Source organism: Oryza sativa, chromosome 3 (genome assembly GCF_034140825.1).
Source record: "Oryza sativa Japonica Group chromosome 3, ASM3414082v1".
Lineage (NCBI taxonomy): Eukaryota > Viridiplantae > Streptophyta > Magnoliopsida > Poales > Poaceae > Oryza > Oryza sativa.
Genome location: NC_089037.1, coordinates 14731605 through 14753584, shown reverse-complemented (window position 1 = coordinate 14753584; position 21980 = coordinate 14731605). Strand labels below are relative to the sequence as shown.

Below are 21980 nucleotides of genomic sequence, written 5' to 3'. Positions count from 1 at the left end.
GTAAATATATTTTGGTCATATATATATATCTATATACATATGCATTAATTTGCATAACATATATATGTGTATAAATACATATATATTATGCATGTATATACATATAATATAATATAATATATATATATATACATATATATATATGTATGCATATATATGTATTGAAACATATATATGCATGGTTTATATATATATATATATATATATATATATATATATATATATATATATATATATATAAACTATATATATATATAAACCATGCAGCAACAGGGCCATGCAAAAAAAAATGGTCAGCTCGATCTTTAGTCCCGGTTGGTAACACCAACCGGGACTAAAGAGGGCTCAGCCGGCCACGTCGCTGAGCCATCTTTAGTCCCGGTTGGTGTTACCAACCGGGACTAAAGATCGATCTTTACTCCCGGTTATTTCACCCGGGACTAAAGATAGCGATCTTTAGTCCCGGATTGGTACTCCCGGTTTGGAAACCGGGACTAAAGGGGGGTTACGAACCGGGACTACAAAGGGTTTCTCCACCAGTGATGCCATTGCCAAGCACCCAATATTGTTAATGAGGAGTGGAGTTTTCTTGTTCTTCCTTAGCTTAGTTGTGTCCGGGTGAAATAGTTTTAGAAGTATTAATTAATTTATAGTGTTCTGAAATTAATTTGGATGTGAATAGAATCACATCGCGCTTCGGCTACGAGGCTGATCCAGTACGAATCTCAATGCAAATAGTCTCTTCTTCCCCTCCAATGCCGGAACCAGATCCTCTAACATAGAAGATTCTAGGGGGTGGATTCTAATCCCTCGAGGGGATATCCCCTCGTATACCTTTTTCTTTTAAATTCGATGCAAATAGTTGTGAAAAAATCTAAAAAAAATGACAATGTAGAGCATAATGATACCTACTAGTCCACCAAAATTCATGTTCAAATTCGATCTACACACCGAGAAACAAAAAAGACAAATTTAGATATAAACAGTATGCTACTATTCATACGCTGAATTTGTCTTTTTTATATCTCAACGTGTGAGTTGAGTTTGGACTTACGATTTTGTGAAGTTGTATATATGTGTTGTATGAATGTTGTCAAATTTTCTAGAATTTTTCATAACCATTTAGATGGTTTTTGAGCAAACGAGGGAACATCCCCTCGAGGGATTAGAATAGTTTCCCAAGATTCTACGTCAGAGGGATGTAGAAGGCTTGAGCGCCGTTTATTTCGCATCTGACGGCAGCGCCGGTTTTCTCTAGCCTCCGCCCTCTTTCGACCAGTCCAGAAGCGCGATGGTTCGGCCCATATGCAGTCAAAGCGAAGGGGAAAAACCACGCATGGAAAGAAAACGAAACCGCCCCTAGTCGGCCATGGCCGCCGGCTACTTGCTGCCGTTCGTCGATCATCGCCTCCCACTACGCGGGTACAGGTCAAGCAAATCCCCGAGGAAGCCCCTTCTTCCGCCGCCCTCCTCCCCATCCCTTGCTCCCAGGTCCTCCCCCGCGCGGTTTTGCTGCCCCGGCATGGAGGTTGAGGTCCACGTCGATGGGCTTCAAAAATTTGCGGACCAACCGCCCCCGCGCCATGCTCAATGCCTCAATACCAGCAACTCTTTGGAACCTCAGCAAGTAATCTCACGTTCCTCAACTCGTGCGCATGCTCGCCTTTTCTTTTTCCTCTGGCACATTCTGCTAGTTGTTTCGTTGCAACAGACGTAAATCAAGGAGGAGGATTGGAGGAAACGAACAGTAGCAGCTCAATCGATCAGAGTAATGCAACTCTGCTGATTATTTACTCATATCTCATCTTCTCTTCCGTTCCCACGCCGGCTTGCACACATGTTAGTATGTTACGCGTTCAAGGGAGACGACGAGCGACAGCGAGTGGCCGGTGGCCATGGCCGACTAGTGGCAGCTTCGTTTTCTTTCTCCGATCGTCGTTTCTCCCCTTCATTTTGTTCGCAACTGGGCCGCGAAGCATTGCGCTTCTGGACTGATCAAAGGAAAACGAGCACGGTCGTCGGATGCGTAATAAACGGCGCTGCTGCTTTCTACGTCCCTCTAACGTAGAATCCTCTACGTTAGAGGATCTGGTTCCTCCAATGCCCCCATCTCTTCCAGTTCCATGTCCTCACGAGGCCAATGCATGACCATGATCAATCCTGCTAGCCCTTGCCCGTCCATGTTGCCTCCGGCCACGGTGCTAGACGGTGGCATCGCCGCCGCCAAGCCGAATATCGTCAAACTTTTCAGAACTGCGAAATTGATTGATGACCATGCATCACAACATCTCGAGACCTCACAGGATCTAAAATCGGAATGTTCATGGTGTTTTTGAACACAGTAATACCATAAGCAAACACAATCACAACTGGTTTTTTCCCTCATGATTCATGAGGAAAAACCAAGACTCAATTTCTTCAGTTTCTGAACTTGAAGCCGCACATGCATGGCCTCCGCCCTCGCCAGCTCCGACAACCGCGCGCAGGTTCCTTCGATTCGATTCGCTCGCTGATCGAGCTTCGCATCTGGCAGCAACTGTCGCTTCTTAGTAGTAGCACTAAACTGGAGTACTAATTACTTAATTATCTCCTGAATCCTGATTAACACTCTGAACCTCGTTTTTTGCTCCTTACTCTTGCGCATGTTTTGTTTAACACTTGATAGCAATTTAGTGGTCGACACTATGGAACGCAAAGAAACTAAATTTTTCTTGGCATTTCATTCTTATCAGTATCAGGGGATCCCATGTTGATATATCTCTTGTAGTATAACTTAACAAAGCCTTTTAAAAAGTATATTATATTAGCTAGAGATTAAGAGAAAAAAAAAGTATTTCATCGTAGAGTTTGAAGTGTACCCGTATGGTTGTCTACTTGTCAGTCTACTCTTTATTGGCACATTTACCGAACACCGTGCTTCTCTTCTTGCAATGGAACCAGGTAATGGACTGTTTTAATGAAAGAGGCTGAAACCTGTTGAGAACTTGAGATATATCTCTGGTTCATTGGCCACCATCAATTTCGTCCAAACTATTGTTCTTTGATGTGGAATTCCTCCAAATACACTCGGGTGGACGTCCACCTGTTTCTTACATGTCATCTAAATGGTTATGAAAAATTTTCAAAAAAATTGACATGATAGGTTAATATGTGATATATCATCTCACAAACATGCAAGTTCAAATTCGACTTCTACAAATTGTAACAAAAATAACAAATTTGACTGTGAATATACGTATACTAGTTAGAGTTTAATTTGTTATTTTTTTTACAACTTGTAGAAGTCAAATTTGAACTTACATGTTTGTGAAATGATATATTACATATTAACCTATTTTCTAATTTTTTTTGAAATTTTTTCATAATCATTTAAGTGGCATGCAAGAAACGGGTGGACATGTCCCGAGAGATTAGAATCCATCTCCAAACAAAGTGGTGTCTACTGAACCTTCACGTGGCAAATATGTTCTGAGTTCTTTCTGGCTGAATGGTACCAGCACTCACGCATGTTTTGCGTAATATGAGCCAAATAGAGCGGTAATGCCTTCAACTCTTAATCTCATTTCTACCAAACCTAAATAATTAGAATCAACCACATCTTAGAACCGCGCTTAAAACGAGCAAGCCCAAACCCAACTACTCCAGCTACTACCATAAGCAAAAGCAACGATGGCCGCCGATGTCACTCTCCTCCACAAAATGCGCCGACCCACCGAAGCTCACCTCACGCGGCAACATGCACTCCTTGTGCGTCATCACGCGCCTCGTCGGTGGCAAAATCCTACGCCACCGCCACGCCCCGCGCCCAACGTTGTACACAGCCTCCCTCATGTCGAACTGGTTGATCAAGAACTGGAACATGATCTCCTCCTCGCCGCCGCCGCCGTTGACACCATCGGGTAGCACCTCCACCGCGGTGGTGGCCGCCGAGAACTTGTTGCGGAACGTGCGCGCGACGTTCCGGCTGCCGGCGCCGTGGCGCGAGTAGTCGATCCTCCGCTCCAGCCGCCAGCTGCTCGGGTCGGAGTAGTCCTCGAGCATCCACATCCCCAACGCGCTGGCGCTCGGCTCGTGGACGAACGCGCACAGCTTGCCGGAGCGCCGAGCGATCTGTACACTCATCATGTGCGGCAGGTTCCCATGGCGAGCCCATTGTTCGGGGGTGTCCATCTGCCGGAACTCCTCCCGTTCCATGTCGAACACCGATAGGAGAGGCCGTGCCGACGACGGGGCGACCAGCCAGTGCAGGCAGCCGTGGAGGCTGACGGGTGGAGCGCCGCCCAATCGAATGTAGGTCCTCGACTCCACGACGCCCGCAGGCGCAGGGTGGCGGGCGATCTTGCGCCACACGTTGTTCTTCTCCCCGACTCGCAGAATCTGGATGGTCGCCCTCGCCGTACCGTCGTAGGAAAAGAAGCTGTCGGCGTGCAGGAGGTGGTAGCGCGACGTGGTCGGGTGGGCGTAACCGCAGATGACGATGCCGCGGGTTGCCGGCGGCGGCACGCTGGTGCAGGCCTTGGTGAGCGGATTGACGAGCACGTATCGGTCGATGGGATTGCGAGGGCGAACGAAACCGGCAGTAGGACGGGGCACCAGGCACACGACGCCGTCCCAGGAGCCGAGGACAAAAGGCCGGGAATCGAACCGCACCGAGGCGAACGACGACGACGACGACACGGCCGCCCCCGAGCGGTAGCCGTCGCCGTCGCCAAAAGATCTGATGCTGATGGTGGTGCAGACTTCGCCGTCGGGAATTACAGTAGTGTCCACCACGGCGGCGGCGATTATCCTGGAACGGGCGGCGTGGGCTCGGAGGAAGTAGGGGTGGGAGGTGCGGGAGCGCCAAGCCTTGCAGACGGCGCGGCACCGGAGGATGGAACGCGCCGGCAGGCGGAGGAGGATCTCGTCGAGCAGGTCGTCCGGTAGCGCCTCCGCCGTGGCCATCTCCTTCCCCGCCGCTCCAGATGACGGCGGCGGCGCCGCGTTGTCCATATGTGGAGACGCTCACGATCTTGTGCGCATGCAGGTAATAGTTGCGAGATTTATGGAGATCGAAACAGTTGCTTCGTCGTCGTCTTGGTCTGGTTGATGGGCCGAACCGAGCCAGCAGACCAGCCCAATTGCTTCACATGAGCAGGCGGAGAGCCGGGCCTCGGTGGGCAGGTTAGTTAATGGGCCGAAGCAGCAGACCAGCCCAAGTCCGCACGCAAAGCTCCCCACGGCCTCTCCGCTCGAGGATCTCTCTCGCCATCCGCCGCCGCCGCCGCTCTTCGCTCGCCGTTGCCGGGATGGAGGGGGAGGAGGAGGAGATCGTGGGGCCGTTCCACCGCATCAGCGCGCGGACGCGGCGGATGGCCACGCGCATGGCATCCGCGCTCGCTAGCTCCGACAACCGCACGCAGGTTCGTTCCGGTCCGGTCGATGCCTTGCTTGCTTCCTCCAACTCCTTCCTTCGATTCGACAAGCTCGATTTGCTGGCTTTCGCTTCGCTTCAGGCATTAACTGCTGCTTAGTAGTAGTAATTGTTATCTCCGGATTGCTGTTAATTTAAACAGTTATATAAAAATTTCAAAAAATTTGATAAAATAGACTATAATAATATAAGACACTTGAAAAAAAAAAGGTATAAATTCGATCGACATATGAAAAACAAAAATAATAAATTTTATCTACGCTGTACAGGTATTCACTATCTGATTTTATTATTTTTGTTTCTCTTATTGTAGATTAAATTTAGTCATGCATGTTTGTATATAGACTTATATCATCGCAATCGATGTTGTCGGTGACATGGGACCGGGAGTATCATGACTAGAGGCTTGAGGCAGACACAATCGCCCACGTGGCCTGGCACCCTCGGGGGGCGTCGGGCCCGAGGGTGATGTGTTCGCCCTCCTCTTTGTCTCCCCGAGGGGGTCGGACCGCTCCCGCCTCGGCCCCGAGGACCGAGGCGCCCCGACCCCTTGTGGGTTTTGCGCCGCGTGTATGGGTTAGGTGAGCGCCGCTGCGCTCACCTAGCCACATTTATTGCGGTTTGGACGAGCGCGTCACGCCGCATGTAACGCAGTGCAGTGCACTCATTTATCCGGTCTGTGACCAGTCACAGACCGGTCAGATCGCGGGTTAGGTGGCGACAGGCGGTCTGACGCACGCCTCGCCCCACCACTCCTTCGTCGACTCCTTCGACCCGGGAAGATCTGCGTGGGGGGCCGGACGCCCGCACTAGCATCGAGCGGCGGCGTAATGGCCGACGTGCTACCCACGCAACGGAGGGCGCTTCCTCGTCCAGAGTGTCACCTCAACACGGACGCGGGAATCAGCCCTCCGTACCCCCGGTTGGTGGTGTCGGCTGTAGAGCCTTTGTGGCGAGTCTTCGGAATGTCCGTTGGCCCCCAAGGTTCCGGCCCACCATCGCCGAAAAATATGACGGGAGCGTCAACCCCGCCGAGTTTCTCCAGGTCTACACGACCGGGATCGAGGCCGCCGGGGGTGACGACAGGGTCATGGCGAATTTCTTTCCCATGGCCCTGAGAGGACAGGCGCGGGGTTGGCTAATGAACTTGCCACCCGCATCTGTCCACTCTTGGGAGGATTTGTGCCAACAGTTCACCATGAACTTTCAAGGCACATATCCGCGCCCAGGTGAGGAAGCGGACTTGCACGTAGTACAGCGAAGGGATGATGAGTCACTTCGCTCGTACATTCAGCGGTTCTGTCAAGTCCGCAACACCATACCATGCATCCCTGCACACGCGGTGATCTACGCGTTCAGGGGGGGTGTGCGGCACAACCGCATGCTCGAAAAGATCGCCTCCAAAGAGCCCCAGACTACCGCGGAGCTTTTTCAGCTCGCGGACCGAGTGGCTCGCAAGGAGGAGGCCTGGACTTGGAACCCCTCCGGTTCCGGTGTGGCAGCTTCGGCCGCCCCCGGGTCCGCCGCTCGGTCAGGGCGGCAGGACAGGAGGAGGAAGAAGAGGTCGGCCCATTCCGACGACGAGGGTCATGTCCTCGCCGTCGAAGGCGTTTCGCTGGCCACCCGAAAGGGGAGGCCTGCGAGCGACAAAAAGAAGGAAGCCGACGCTCCCTGACCTCGGCTACTTGGAAGAGCGAAGGTGGCGCGCGGCCCTTCGAGCCGCGCGCTACCAGCAGAGCCTGCGGCGCTACCATCAGCGCCACGTCCGGGCCCGATCACTCTGCGTCGACGACCTCGTCCTACGCCGCGTCCAAACGCGTGCTGGATTGAGCAAGCTCTCACCAATGTGGGAGGGTCCGTATCGAGTGATCGGCGTCCCCCGGCCGGGCTCCGTTCGGCTGGCCACGGGCGACGGCACAGAGCTGCCTAACCCGTGGAACATCGAACACCTTCGTCGCTTCTACCCCTAAAAGGGGATCGGGTGTCAGGTCTTGGGCTCGGGCCAACCCCGCACCCCCCCGGGCGTGCAGGGTTGGCCGGGGGCTTATCTTTTTTCTCTTCCGTATTTCAATAAAAGCATTTTCGATTTCCTAAAGGCTGTGTCTGTGCTTTTGTTTCCTTTTGAAGAATCTTGACTTGAAATAGGTCACTCGTGCTCAATCCTACCCTCGGGGGCTCGGGTCAGGCTAAAATCGCCAAACGGGGCCCAGAACCGAGCCGTGCCCCGGGGCGTGGTGAACTCCGGGGGGGAATCGGCAAAAACCCACAATCGGGTCACCCATAACCCTCGGTCACCACGCTCCCGGCCTGGCCAGTCTCGACATGTGGATCTCCCCAGGCACTAGCCTTGACCCGCGCCGTTTGAGGCTGGGACCTGGGCACGAGCCCTTGTTCAAGCCAAGACACAGAAGGACCGTGGCACAGACCATCCTCGTCTCATACACAGAACAAATGAAATTGACACAAAAATTTCCTCTTTATTTGATTGTAGATTAAATCAGCCTATAACAAGAAGGGGGCCCGAATGCCTCGGAAGAAGAAGGAAAAGCTATTAAGATTGGCGGAGGCCTGGGGGCTCACTCCGACGCGCCCGGGTAGCCGGCCTTGCCGTCGCTGTCGTCTGCACCGTCGTCACCGCACTCCTCGTCGGAGTTGAAGGCAAACGCGAGCCGAGGGGCCGCTCATTATTGTCGGTCGGTTTTCCCTTGCTGATGCGCGCGATTTGCGACCGCCGGGATTCTGCCCGAAGAGAGAGAGAGCAGGGAGGAGAGGCCCCCGAGCCGAACGGCGGCCCAACGCCCCCGACGGCCGGAGCTGGCCCTCCGCCTGCTTGTCCGACGGTGCCAGGCGCCCCCGACCCCCAGGATGGCCCCGAGGCCACTGCGGGAAGGCCGCGCCTGTCGCCCTCTGACCCCGAGGTCGTCGGCACAGAAGCCGAGTACGCCCCGCGTGGCCTCTCGGATGGAGAGCGCCCTGGAGATGTGGCCCCTGACGAAGAAGATCGGCCCCGCCGAAAGGTGCAGCGGCCCGTCTACTTCGTTAGCGAGGCCCTCCGGGACGCTGAGACCCGATACCCTCAGGCCCAGAAGATGCTTTACGCTATCCTGATAACTTCGAGGAAGTTGCGCCATTATTTCCAGGCGCATCGGGTCACGGTGGTTACGTCTTACCCCCTCGGCCAAATCTTGCATAATCGAGAGGGTACTGGACGGGTGGTGAAATGGGCAATCGAACTCTCTGAATTCGATTTGCGCTTTGAACCAAGCCACGCGATCAAGAGCCAGGCCCTCGCCGACTTTGTGGTGGAGTGGACCCCAGCTCCCGAGCTCGTCTCCGCCCCCGAGGCCAGCTCGAGCCCATCGCAGCTGCCTCACACCGCCCTCTGGGTGATGTAGTTCGACGGCACCTGTAGGAACCGGCCCCACCTGTCACCAGGCCTTAGAAGTGGCGTCACGCCCGACCGCTTCCCTCGGGGAGGGCGATCGCCCTGGCATAACGCCGGGGGCTACTGTCGGTGACATGGGACCGGGAGTATCATGACTAGAGGCTTGAGGCAGACACAATCGCCCACGTGGCCTGGCACCCTCGGGAGGCGTCGGGCCCGAGGGTGATGTGTTCGCCCTCCTCTTTGTCTCCCCGAGGGGGTCGGACCGCTCCCGCCTCGGCCCCGAGGGCCGAGGCGCCCCGACCCCTTGTGGGTTTTGCGCCGCGTGTATGGGTTAGGTGAGCGCAGCGGCGCTCACCTAGCCACATTTATTGCGGTTTGGACGAGCGCGTCACGCCGCATGTAACGCAGTGCAGTGCACTCATTTATCCGGTCTGTGACCAGTCACAGACCGGTCAGATCGCGGGTTAGGTGGCGACAGGCGGTCTGACGCACGCCTCGCCCCATCCCGTCAGGACGAGGGCTTCTAGGCGCTCGTCCCCAGCTGGAGCTAGCGTGTTACCTCCCAGAGATGGCACGTTAGTCTTGATCAGATATATGCCAGGCTTTATCCTAACCGTTACAAGCAAGATGTTGTGTGAAGAAGGGCGAACATGTAGATTGCTAAAGCTGACATGTGGTGGACAAGAATGACCGACGTGACTGGTCTGACTCCGGTCATGTCGTCAGCTGGCGGCCACGATTCCACGTCGCATCTGCTCCCGGCGAAAGTGGAGGTAGTTGTGGGCCGTCCCATCAGAAGGTGACTCGGACGGCAACGATACAAATCTCCATCCATTTATGAAAAGGTGGGGGAAGTCCCCACAAAAAAAAAGGGAGAAATGGTGCATGTGGTATCCCCTTAAGATATAAAAGGAGGACCTTGCCCACTTAGGGAGGGGACTTTTGGAGATTAGAAACCCAGAAGAAGGGAGAGGCTGACTGATACTTTGTAGCTCCTTCATATACAGATCTCCCAAAACACAGGAGTAGGGTATTACGCTTCTCAGCGGCCCGAACCTGTATACATCGCCGGCGTTTTGTGTGCTTCCTGTCTCGCGAACCTTCCACATACAGAGAGCTTAGAATCTCACCCTGAGTCCCCGGCCGAACCGGCAAAGGGGGGCCTGCGCGGTCTCCCGGTGAGGAGCCCCACGCTCCGTCAGATGTTACTATATATTTTTTAATTTTTTTATAACTATTTAAGTCGCATACGAATGTTGGGTGCCATGGCACCTAGGTGTAGAAAATTCTTGTCCCATATACTAGGACTAGCTGGGCGGGCGTGCTATACTTTAACCCTAGTCCTAAGATGGCTTTGCGCGTCCAATCAATTAGGTTTTGTTGAAAAAAAAATATTTGAGAGAGATTTGCTTAAATTTTTTGACTTTTTTGTCGAGATTTGCTTCAAACTATCTAATACATGTATTTGATTTTATTTTGAGTGAATTGCACCTTGAGCCAAATTTGATTATCATTGCTACAATTTGGACTAGGCTAAAGCCAAACTTTTCACTTTGGACCAGATATCTTTACATGATGTTTCAATTTGGACTCCCGTCTTCTTCCTCCAATTCTCTTCCTCCTTTCTTCCCTTTAGTCTGTAAAGTCTTCCAAAGAATTCAAAGGGTAGTTTGCATTTCCAATCATCGACTAGCTAGTGCTTGTGGCTTAATTTCAAGGACAACAGAGGGTGCACAACAAGTATTCTTACTAGTAGCAACTAGCATATGAAGAAGCTGACTGGCAATGATAGACAACTGTTGCTACTTACTGAACTGACGATAAGAACTAAGCCAAGTAGCAGACAGCCACGCTCAAGCTCATGCTCGACCTCCGCTAGTGCTACATCTTGTACAGAAGAAGAGAGTCCAAATTAAAACCTTGTGTAAAGATACCCGGTCCAAAATGAAAAGTTTTATTTACCCGGGTCCAAATTGCAACATAGATAATAAAAAGTAGCCCAAGATGCAGTTTACTCTTTTATTTTAGACCCAAAGGTGGATTAATCCTTCGAAAACAACAATATTTTAGACCCAAAGGTGGATTAATCATTCGAAAACAACCTCAAAAGCTCATGCATGGCATTGCCAAGCACCCAATATTATTAATGAGGAGTAGAGTTTTCTTGTTCTTCCTTACCTTAGTTGTGTCCGGGTGAAATAATTTTAGAAGTATTAATTAATTTATAGTGTACTGAAATTAATTTGCATGTGACTTTGGCATTAATTCTCTCCGTATATATGTACTTAGGGGTGTGTTCCGAATCCCCCTTTCCCAACTCACCCCTCTCTTTTTCCGCGTGCACGTTTTTCAAACCGCTAAACGGTGCGTTTGTTGTAAAAAGTTTATATACAAAAGTTGCTTAAAAAATCATATTGATCCATTTTTTTTAAAAAAATAGCTAATACTTAATTAATCACGTGCTAATGGACCACTCTATTTTCCGTACGGAGAGTTTACATCCAAACTCCCAACAACGAATACAGTCGTAGCCCACATGCTACTACTATATGCTTCCCTTTCGATTTGCGTGCTGGTTGGCAAGGCACAACCAAAGTTGAAGCTAGGGACACGACACGGATATATATATATATATATATATATATATATATATATATATATATATATATATATATATATATATATATATATATATATATTTTAAGATAACTAGCATGGTGATCCGCGTAGATTGTGCGGCTAGCATTGTTATATTTTCTCATATAATAGCTTAAATATTTTTACATTTTATTATTAAAATATATTAAAATGGCAACATAATTTTAAATTCTTGGTTGAACTAATTAACAAATGTGTGATATTTTTATTGTATTGTATATTATAGTTATTTATAAATTGTATTTGTATATGGACTCAAGACTCATCTTTCTATATTCCTTATTTTTTAAATTTCATGTTTCCTTTATTCATAAATTTTATTCTTATATGGATTCTAGACTACTCTTCCAATATTCATTTCTGTTAACTCTGAATTTTAGTTGTTTATAAATTGTATTTCTATATGGAGTCTAAACTCTTCTTTCAATATTTCTTATTTTTTAAATTTTGAATTTGAATTATTGGTAAATTGTATTCCTATATTGACTCTTGACATTTTTTTCCAATATTTCTTATTTTAAAAATTTTACTCTAGTTATTTATAAATTGTATTCCTATATGGACTCTAGAATTTTTTTCCCAATATTACTTATTTGTTAATTTCGAATTTCAGTTATTTATAAATTGTATTCCTATATGGACGCTAAACTCTTCTCCCAATCTTGTTTATTTTTTCAATTTTCAATTTTTTTAATTATAAATTGTATTTCTATATGGAGTCTAAACTCTACTTTTAATTTTCTTATTTTTTAGATCCGACTTTCAGCTAGTTCTAAATTCCTTTATGGACAATATACTTTTCTTCCAATATTTCTACTTTTCTAATTCCCAATCTGTTATTTCTAATTTTATTTTTATATGGACTCTAAATTTATTTTTCAATATTTTGTATTTCTTTGATTTTGAATTTAAGTTATTTATAAATTGTATTCCTATATGGACTCTAGACTTTTTTTTCTAATATTTTTTTTAAAAAATTTTGAATTTCAGATATTTATAAATTGTATTTATATATGGACTCTAGACTTTTCTCCCAATCTTACTTTTTTTCATTTTGAATTTTAGTTATTTCTAAATTATATTTCTATATGGACTCTACCTTATACTTTTAGTTTTTCATATTTTTTAATTCCGAATTTTAATTAATTCTACATTATATACTTGTATGGACCCTAGTCTCCTCTTTCCATATTCCTTATTTTTAATTCTGTATTTCAGCTATTTTTAAATTGTATTCCTATATAGACTCTACTTTTCCTTTTCTCCGATTAACGTAGGAATTTTTAGGCCATGAGAGCAAACGTGGAGGCTTCTTTGGTAAAATCTATTTGAAGAGGCATCTCGCTTTTGCCTTAACGAGCGACATCCGAACCGTCTCATGCACGTGGAGAAGTCTACTACATGCATGCATTTTTTTAATAGACATGTATGTCTTCTTCCTCTTTAAATATAAAGTTTTCTCTCAAATTACTTATCCGATTACACCATTGTGTTCACAACAATTAAATCTTCACAACAAGATCATACTTGATTATATTATGATGAAAAAATATTTATATTTGTAAATTACTTTTATTATATATGTAAGTTACTTTTATCATATATATATAAGTTACTTTTAGATTTGACTAAATTACTTCTTAGACATATAAAAGTAAATTCAATAAATTTTAAAAGTTATTTACATATATTATAAAAGTAACTTAAAATAAAACGAAAGTAACTTTGTCACGACATTAGAAGTAAATTCGTTGTAGGGATAAAAATATGACTTTATCTAGAAAACTTTATTTAATCAGTATAAATCAACACACGTAAGTTTAACAGTTTTTAAAAGTAACTTCAATGTTAATTGGAACTAACTTTTGCATGGTTCGGAATTAACTCTATAAATCTGTTTAATCACCGATTGTTTTTTTCCTTTCATTTTTGTTTTTCATGTAAAATGAGAAAAGAAGATAAAACCTTTGATGGATTGTAAATAACATTGATGCAATAACTAATGATAATTAACCATGTATAAGATGTAATAGTTACTTCCTGATAACATGGAAGGTACTTTCTAACATGTAATAAATTACTTTTAAATTAATAAAATGTTTCAATATATTCAATATGAATCTCGTTTTGTCACATATTTTGAGTGGAGTACAATGATGTTAGTACAGGTAGGAGCTGAAGTTGTCGAAATCGAGGGAATAACTTAGATTTTGAGTAATTTTGCACCTGGATAATGGTTCTTTGTTGTCCGATTGGTGTATTTCTCGGGTTTATTGGAGGGTGATTTTTCTAGGGTTAGGGATGTGATTTGTTGACGATCGTATTCCTGCTGTGTTCAAATGCAAATATCACTCTTTCTTGGCAACTTGGTAGGATAGCCAAGGAAATGTGGACTTTAAAGGTGTATTTTGATGGACCTGTCGGCCTGTGCCCCTGAACAAGCCAAAGTGGTGCAGCCGGACTACGTACGTATTTTTCCCGCCCAAGCATGCACTGATGTGGCATTGCTGCAGTAAAAACATGAGGTGGCATGCTGACATGGCCCTCCGTTTCTTCCTCTCTCAAGCATATATATGTATGACACGTGGGCCCAGAATGTCATTAACGGGGTATCCGACGGAATTGCAGCTATGTGATAATTTCCAACGCTACTTTTGCAGTTTTTCTGAAATGTGATGCAAAGATTGCAGCAAAATGATAATTTAGTCAATAAAAGTACAATTTTCTGAAATTTACTCAATAAACTTTATTTCTTGAAACTCGATTTTCATTTTTCAAAGTTGGATGACATTTGTCCTCCTACCATTATCAACGTACGTTGTCCTAAGTTAACCCCAACAATTACAATCCGTCAATTCGTTCTAATTAACTTGCCTCGATAAAACACGTTAGCTAGGATCGATGAAACAGATCATAGAAGAAATCAATTCACAGGCGTATTTGCTTGCAATATTTGGGCGTTCTTAATTGTGTTTTGCTTTCGAAACCAACAAACGAAAAATATATTTACGTACAGACAACCGCAACATCAGATCGCCGCCGCCGCCGCCGCCGCGGCGAACTCGATCGATCACATACACGGCGTCGTCCTCGTCGTCGCCGGCCGGCCGTCACGCGTAGGCGGCCGGCGCGAGGCGCGGCGTGACGAGGGCGCGGAGCGGGACGGCCTTGGGCAGCGCGAGGCCGAACGTCTCCGACATGTCCACCTTGTCCTCGCCGTCGGGGAGCCGCCAGTCGAACGAGTGCAGCAGCGTGCCGAGGAAGTACTGGACGAACACCATGCCGGCGAGCTTCCCGGCGCAGATCCTCCTGCCGGCGCCGAAGGGGATGAGCTCGAAGTAGTTGCCGAGCGGGTCCACGCGCTCGGCGGCGCCCCCCGGCATGAACCGCTCCGGCCTGAACTCCAGCGGGTCCTCCCACGCCGACGGGTCGCGGCCGATGGCGTAGATGTTGATGAGCAGCCGCGTGTTCGCCGGGATGCGGTAGCCGTCGACGTCGCACTCGTCGAAGGAGAAGTGCGGGAGGCTGAGCGGCGTGGAGGGGTGGAGCCGCATGGCCTCCTTGCAGACGGCCTGGAGGTAGGGGAGGCTGGCGATGTCGGACTCCTCCAGGCGGCGGCCGCGGCCGACGACGCGGTCCATCTCCTCCTGCGCCCGCGCCATCACCGCCGGGTTCTTCATCATCTCCGCCATCGCCCACTCCACGATGATCGACGACGTGTCCGTCCCGGCCGTGAACATGTCCTGCGTACATACATGCATACATCAAATTAACATGCGTGAAAATTGTACTACATTTTTTTTATACTCCCTCCATTTCTAAATATTTAACACCGTTGACTTTTAGCACATATTTAACCGTTTGTCTTATTAAATTTTTTTTGTGAAACATGTAAAACTATATGTATACATATAAGTATATTTAACAATGAATCAAATGATAGGAAAACAATTAATAATTAGTTAAATTTTTTGAATAAGACAAACGGTCAAACATATTTAAAAAAAATCAACGTCGTCAAATATTTAGAAACAGAGGAAGTAGTCAAGAAGACTTTTTTTTTCAGGACGGAGGTAGTCGAACACGATAAAAAAGTTACTCCTTTCGTTTCATATTATAAGTTGTTTATTTTTTTATTAGTTAAAGTTCTTTAGGTTTGACTAAATTTACAGAAGAAAATAGCAACATCTTCTACACCTTATTAGTTTTATTGAATTTAAAATTAAATATATTTTGATAATATATTTGTTTTGTATTAAAAATATTAGTATATTATTCTATAAAATTGGTCAAAATTCAAGAAATTTGACTAATAAAAAATTAAACTATTTATAATATGAAACGGAAGAAGTGCAAAATTAAGGTGATTGATAAATAGTAAAAGAAATAGTCAACGTAATGGAAAGATGTCACTTAGATCAAACTGCTTAACGAAAATACAGTCTTAATAATCATTCATACAATTTTGCACTTGTTGGTCATGATGAAAAGTTCACCACAGTTTGAAGGGGAATTTTAGTTTTAGTATGAATTATTCCTGTGTCTTCAGACAGATGCATGGCCAATCACATAAGAAAAGAAGATATAAACTTGATGCCCAAAACATCACTAATTTGAGGCAGTGCTATTTTTCATAATGATTAAATTGTTTTTATTATTACTGCACAGAGAAAGTGCTAGCTACTGAGATATGTATGTGTCCATCATTTTAAGAGAAGCAAAGCAAGGGGTAGCCACACTGCACCAACCGATGATGGGGCACTACTTGGAGAGATCGATCAAGTGTGCCGTAGGTGGACTTCTCGCCAACCCAAAAAGGACTAACTTAACTAATTAATATACTTGTTGTCCTGTTGATATCAAGCCCACAATTTATTCAAATATATATATTTAACGATGAGTTGCTTTCAAGTATGGTCAAGAAATTTGAAAACGGTGATCTCCTATACCGACAATTTTTTTTCTTCATTGGAAAAATAGCAGTGCGTTGAAATGAAAGTGAAATCGATAGATTCCAGTGGGAAACAGCAGTGCGTTGGAACTTGGAAGGCAAGTGAAATCGATATAGATGTAACTTGGCAGCATGATAATTAGCCATCCATATTATCAGCTGTCATCTATATCTAAACTTTTAATGGTAGTTAAGCTAGTGACGGCTGCAGATCATTGTTATGAGTTGCTTCAGTCATCTTAATTTGACTCTTGTACAGTACAGTGTGGTAGACTGGTAGGTTCAGTTCGTCTCGTCAGTACGTCTACATGTCGCAGTCGTACAATCAGGAAATATATACTGGCCAAGGTACGGTAGTTATCGACAAGTCATCAATAGTTTCTGTACCCAATTAAGGCATCCATTTTATCACGAGTAGCGGGAAACATTTGGTTGCAACTAACACTCGTATGTACGTATATACTTCAATCATCTAATTGAGAGCACGATAGTCTCACCATTTCATTTATGCTTATACTTATAAGCTAATATTTATTTTCAATTGCTAAAGACATACATATATAAAAAATTTATCTACAAATTATTTTCAGCTGCTAATAAGCAGAATGTGTAAGCATAAGCATAACAAGTACTCTACCACTGCATGCACATGCATTTTGATTAGTCTGTTTAGGCTTATACTAATCTGAACATTATTGCCTAAGCTAAAGAGGAACTTCAGATAGCTGCATCGGGGGTAGGAGTAGCTAGCTAGCTGCAATTAATTTGGTTGCAATGTCAAGCAGAGATGTTGATTACCCTTCATCATCAGTCCCGGCTGGTGCCGCTAATCCGTTAGTTTAAGTGAAGTTAAGTTGAAGCATCAAGTCATTGTGGCACCAATAATGATGCTGCCATATGGACAATGTACTACAGATTGCGTGTTACTTCGTGTTGACACTGCTGACTCACAAGTACCTGCCACTAACCCTGAAGGCTAGCCAGCTTAATTATCGAGCTAATTAAGTGGTTAATTAATCAATCGCGTGTTGGAGCGATAGATATATAGGTAGAAGAATATTGCGGTTGAAGCATCACTCTCACTCACTCATGCAGTTTTCTGAAGTGGTTAGGTGGGTGTGGAGTGGAGGCAGATCATATCATATATCGCCGAGATTAATTGAATTCAGAAGTGTACGTGGTTTTCAGAAACTGATGGAAGCTAAAAAGATCGGTCCATATGGTTCTAGCTAGCTAGCCATAGTACAATTCAATCCTGATTATAGTTGATTTTTTTTTCCTTTTGTTGTTTTTCAGAGCACAAACGACCAAATGTAACGATCTGGTAGGATGTTATAACAACTCCGGTAGGTTTTTTGTCAAGCAACTTACGTATTTAATATTTTGGCTCAAGTTGTAAAACACCAAAATTCCTTTTTGTGGTGGTACAGTTTTCAAGCTTTTTCAGGGGATGCTTGCTCCAAATTAACATATAAATGAATATAGCGAACTACAGAGCCCCTATCATTTCCCTCAAAAGGAAACATCTACTCCTTATATTATAAGTCGTTTTGATTTTTTTAGTCAGACTTCTTTAAGTTTGATCAAGTTCATAGAACAATTTAGTAACACCTACAACACTAAATTATTTTCATTAAAACTAACATATATTTTGATATTATATTTGTTTTGTGTTAAAAATATTAATATATTTTTATATAAACTTGGTTAAATTTAAAGAATTTTTATTAGAGAAAAAGCTAAAGCGATTTATAATATGAAATGGAGGTAGTAAATTCATATCTCTCCATTGAGAATATATATATATATATAGTTATTTACAACATTTTAAATTTATTATTATAATTTAGGATGAAAATAAGTTTATGTTTTTCTACAATTAGTAGGAAACAAACAAGTTTCTTTGCGGTTAGTGAAGCATAGAAAATTCGGTGGATCCCTAATAATTACTATTGATCAAGTGTAGGTACCCTGCAAGGACATATATTATTTTTCTGAAAGATACTAGAGGACACTTATCATGGGAGATATATATTCCCTTGGGAAAAAACATTCAGTTAGGTTGGCATGTGCATTTCAAGTGCTTATGATATAGTATCCCTTTCCAACAACTCCACTGCAATGAATGAAATCAAGTACCATCCATAGCTCAATGTGCTGCCCCCACAAACAAACACCATTGCAAGGCACCTTCCACCCAAGAAAGGGAAAAGAGCAGAACTGACACGTGTACGGTTTTCACTGTTACGTGGCGCCTATGTCACGCATACGTATGCAGCACGCTAAAAATTATTCCACTATTCTTTGTTTTATATTATAAATCATTTTAATTTTTCCCTAGTCAAATTTTTAAAATTTTAACCAAGTTTATAAAAAATATAACACTATTTCAAACACAAAACAAATATATTATCAATATACATTCAATGGTAAAACTAATTTAGGTAGGTAGTGCACTTTTATTTATCTATACACTTAGTGAAACCTAAAAAGTTTAATAAAAAAATCAAAACGACTTATAATAAAAAAATAACTTATAAAACAGAATTAGTGGTAACAATATAATGCAGTTAATTAATCAGTACAAGGTGAGGTAACTAAGGACTTACGAAGATGAGGCCCTTGATGTTGACCTCGGAGATGGTCTCGCCGTCCTCGTCGTCGACGCCGACGGCGGCGCGGAGCCTGTCGACGAAGTCGGTGCGGCCGGCGCGGGCGCGGTCGGCGGCGGTGGCGGCGTGGTCGGCGAGCAGCTTGGTGATGAGGACGTCGAACTGGTCGTGGATCCGCCGCAACTTGGCCTGGACTCCCTGCAGGTCCAGCCACGCCAGCGCCGGCACGAAGTCGCTGATGTTGAACAGCCCCGCACCCGTCAACAGCGAGACGATCATATCCTTATAGCTGCAAATTTTCCATGTCATCGACCCGATCAACATGCGCGTGCACATCGATCGATGCATTAATCAGTACTTACTCCGTTCTCGTTCTAAGATATCGACATTGTAAAAAATGGCATATGTATTAAAAAAAGTATGTGAGAATAATTAGAGAAATTGTATGATTGATTGAAAAGAGAAAATAGATGAAGTAGAATGGTGGTGAATGGTTGAGAGGATTAGGTACGTATATTTCGAGATAAGGTATTGTACAAGAAATAGCTATATTTCGGAGTATATATTTTTGTATTTATTTATGCATTTAGATGATGCTGATGTCTACTAATATTACGAATAACAAAGGTTAGTGGATTTTGTCTCGCTTTCGGTAATTCTTTTATAGGTGATCGATGATTGTTGACGTGTGACTCATTGCTAGTGCTGACTTGCGCACGCATGCTCTCCTACCTATCCCATGATAACTACACACTAGTGGTCGGCTCTATTCCACCACAACTTAAATTGCATTCATAGTTCCAATTTCTTTTTACAAAAAAGGTTCATATGCATTGGATTTGCACACCATTTCATTTTCTTCCTTTTTTCAAAAAGAATAAAAAGATCGAAAACGAAGATGAAACTATACTACTACTATAGTGGAGATAGGAAATAATTAGCTAATTAAGCTAGATAGTAATGGCACCACCGGCGCGGCGGCGAGCTCACCTGTTGGACTCGTCGCCCTGCACGTCGAACACCCGCTTGCTGACGGTGATCTGGCCGACGATGTTGGCGAGCGCGCAGACGAGCACCTCCGGGATGACGACGGGGCGGCCGGCGGCGGACGCCTCCGCCACGCCGCGCAGCAGCCGGCGGGCCTCGTCGCGGCGCACCGCCGCCCAGTCGGCGAGCGCGCGGGCGCCGAGCAGGTGGACGCTCGCCAGCTTCCGCATCAGCTTCCACCTGGCGCCGTAGTTGGCGAACACCATGTTCTGGTAGTTGTACGTGATGTCCACGGCGCTCGCCACCGCCGGCCGGTTCGCGAACCGGGCGTCGAGCGCCTTCAGGAACGACCTCGCCGCGCACGGCGACGACGCCACCACCACGCCGCAGGTGCCCATCTTGAGGTACATGACGGGCCCGTACTTGCGCGCCAGCGACGCCAGGCCGGCGTGCGGGGCCGGGCCGACGAGTGGCAGCGCGCCGAGGACGGGGAGGCCCGGGGGTCCCGGGGGGAGGCGGCGGCCGCCGCCGGGGGAGGGCGGGCGGTAGGAGCGGAGGGAGAGGTGGAGGAGGAGGCAGAGGAAGGCGGCGGAGAGCACGACGGGGTCGGTGCAGAGCGCGGCGAGCTCCATGGCCATGGCGGCGAGGTGGGCGGCGAACTCGGTTTTGCGCGCGCGCTGCCCAAGCCCCCAAGGGGTGTGCGCTCGCTTGACGCCTTTATATATCTACGATCCCGTTTTGGGGCTGCCTTTGCCTCCGTCAACATCCACCGGAGCACGAATCTCAACGCAAGACCAACGGTTGGGAAATTACTCTGATTCCTCAAATTTGAGATGGTTGATCCCACGGCAAAAGTGCCAAACTTTAGGGCAACACTGTAAATATGAAACCGTTTTATAAATAAGCTATTACAAACCTGCCGCAAAATCGATGCCAGTCATTCTGCATCTGTTCAGCTGCTTGGTTGCAGGGTTGCCGCCAACGCCAACATTATTTCACACAACTGCGGAAGCAGCTGGCTGCAGCAACCTTGCTGCCAAACAAACCCTCTAATGCCATTCTTGTAAAATATAAGAGCAAAATTTAGCAAACCCTAAGGCATTATGACTAGTGGCATATAACCCTAACAATTATGGTTTTAAAGTTTCACAAAACCCCACCTCTATACATATTTGACAAATCTTTACTTAAAAATTTCAGAACAGAGAATGTATATGAAATCTTTAGTTGTTGATTTCTTGATTAAGGTTGTTCGTTTAACTCTTCACTACTTTCAAAAAAAAATATTTCAGATATGCTAAAATCAATTGAAAATTCAAATAAAGGTGGGGATTAATAAAACATTTAGATCATAAAACCTATAAATAGTTATATGCCAAAAGTCATATATAATACTTATGTTTTTTCTTAAACATTGACCTAAAATGAGGGGTTTTATGAAATTTACCCAAAATATAATGAGAGAATCTATTCTATACCACTGAGTTTGTTTGAGTTCAACAATTTGCCATCGACAATGTCTCTTTCTATAATATATCGGTGACTTTATTAATTGTTCTACAATACGCCATTGGTCTGGGCCTTCTTTTCAAAATTACCCAAAATACCCTTAGTGACATATAAGATTAAGAATTGATTTATTTCATTATAAGTTTCAAAAAAATATAAAAAAATTGTGTGGCCTCCTTACACAACATGCATGGAAGTTTGTATACAAGTTTCAATTTTTTTCTGGTATATTTTGGTTTTATAAAAATATATATTTGTGTGGTATATGAAAGAGAATTTGCTTATACAATATATAATAGCACAAAAATATCGTATGTAGGGTATGAAAGATTGTTTATATTAAAAACAATGATAAAAATATTTTATATAGCATATAACATATAAGTTATATTTCTTCTAAAAAAATAGGAATGCAAAGAAAACTTAAAACTTCTATACAAATTTTCGTGTTATGTAAGGATG

The 21980-nt window shown here is 45.0% G+C and overlaps 2 protein-coding genes and 1 long non-coding RNA gene across 3 annotated transcripts; 1 reads left to right on the top strand and 2 right to left on the bottom strand.

The window, feature by feature from the left end:
* Window positions 1-3541: 3541 nt before the first annotated feature.
* Window positions 3542-4992, bottom strand: LOC112938297 (F-box only protein 8). The gene has a single exon (XM_026024240.2). It carries the CDS (start codon window positions 4990-4992, stop codon window positions 3649-3651), a length of 1344 nt encoding a protein of 447 aa, XP_025880025.2. The 3' UTR covers window positions 3542-3648.
* Window positions 4993-5261: 269 nt separating this feature from the next.
* On the top strand, window positions 5262-14108 carry LOC136355532 (uncharacterized). Its single transcript, XR_010739800.1, has 2 exons — window positions 5262-5402; window positions 13833-14108. It is a non-coding gene; the product is annotated as an uncharacterized lncRNA (long non-coding RNA).
* Window positions 14109-14373: 265 nt separating this feature from the next.
* Window positions 14374-20698, bottom strand: LOC4332919 (flavonoid 3',5'-hydroxylase 1). The gene is made up of 3 exons (XM_015777749.3): window positions 20013-20698; window positions 19020-19311; window positions 14374-15202 (listed from the first exon to the last, which is right to left on the bottom strand). The coding sequence occupies exons 1-3, from the start codon at window positions 20645-20647 to the stop codon at window positions 14570-14572; spliced, it is 1560 nt and encodes a 519-aa protein (XP_015633235.1). The 5' UTR covers window positions 20648-20698; the 3' UTR covers window positions 14374-14569.
* Window positions 20699-21980: the final 1282 nt, after the last annotated feature.

What these genes read in the sequence shown, in the direction of transcription:
- LOC112938297 (XM_026024240.2), bottom strand. Translation starts at nt 4,992, where the DNA reads ATGGACAACGCGGCGCCGCCGCCGTCATCTGGAGCGGCGGGGAAGGAG.
- LOC4332919 (XM_015777749.3), bottom strand. Translation starts at nt 20,647, where the DNA reads ATGGCCATGGAGCTCGCCGCGCTCTGCACCGACCCCGTCGTGCTCTCC. An exon ending in CAGGGCGACGAGTCCAACAG is followed by an intron (nt 19,312 to 20,012) that starts GTGAGCTCGCCG and finishes GAAAATTTGCAG; the next exon opens with CTATAAGGATATGATCGTCT. An exon ending in ACATCAAGGGCCTCATCTTC is followed by an intron (nt 15,203 to 19,019) that starts GTAAGTCCTTAG and finishes GTATGTACGCAG; the next exon opens with GACATGTTCACGGCCGGGAC.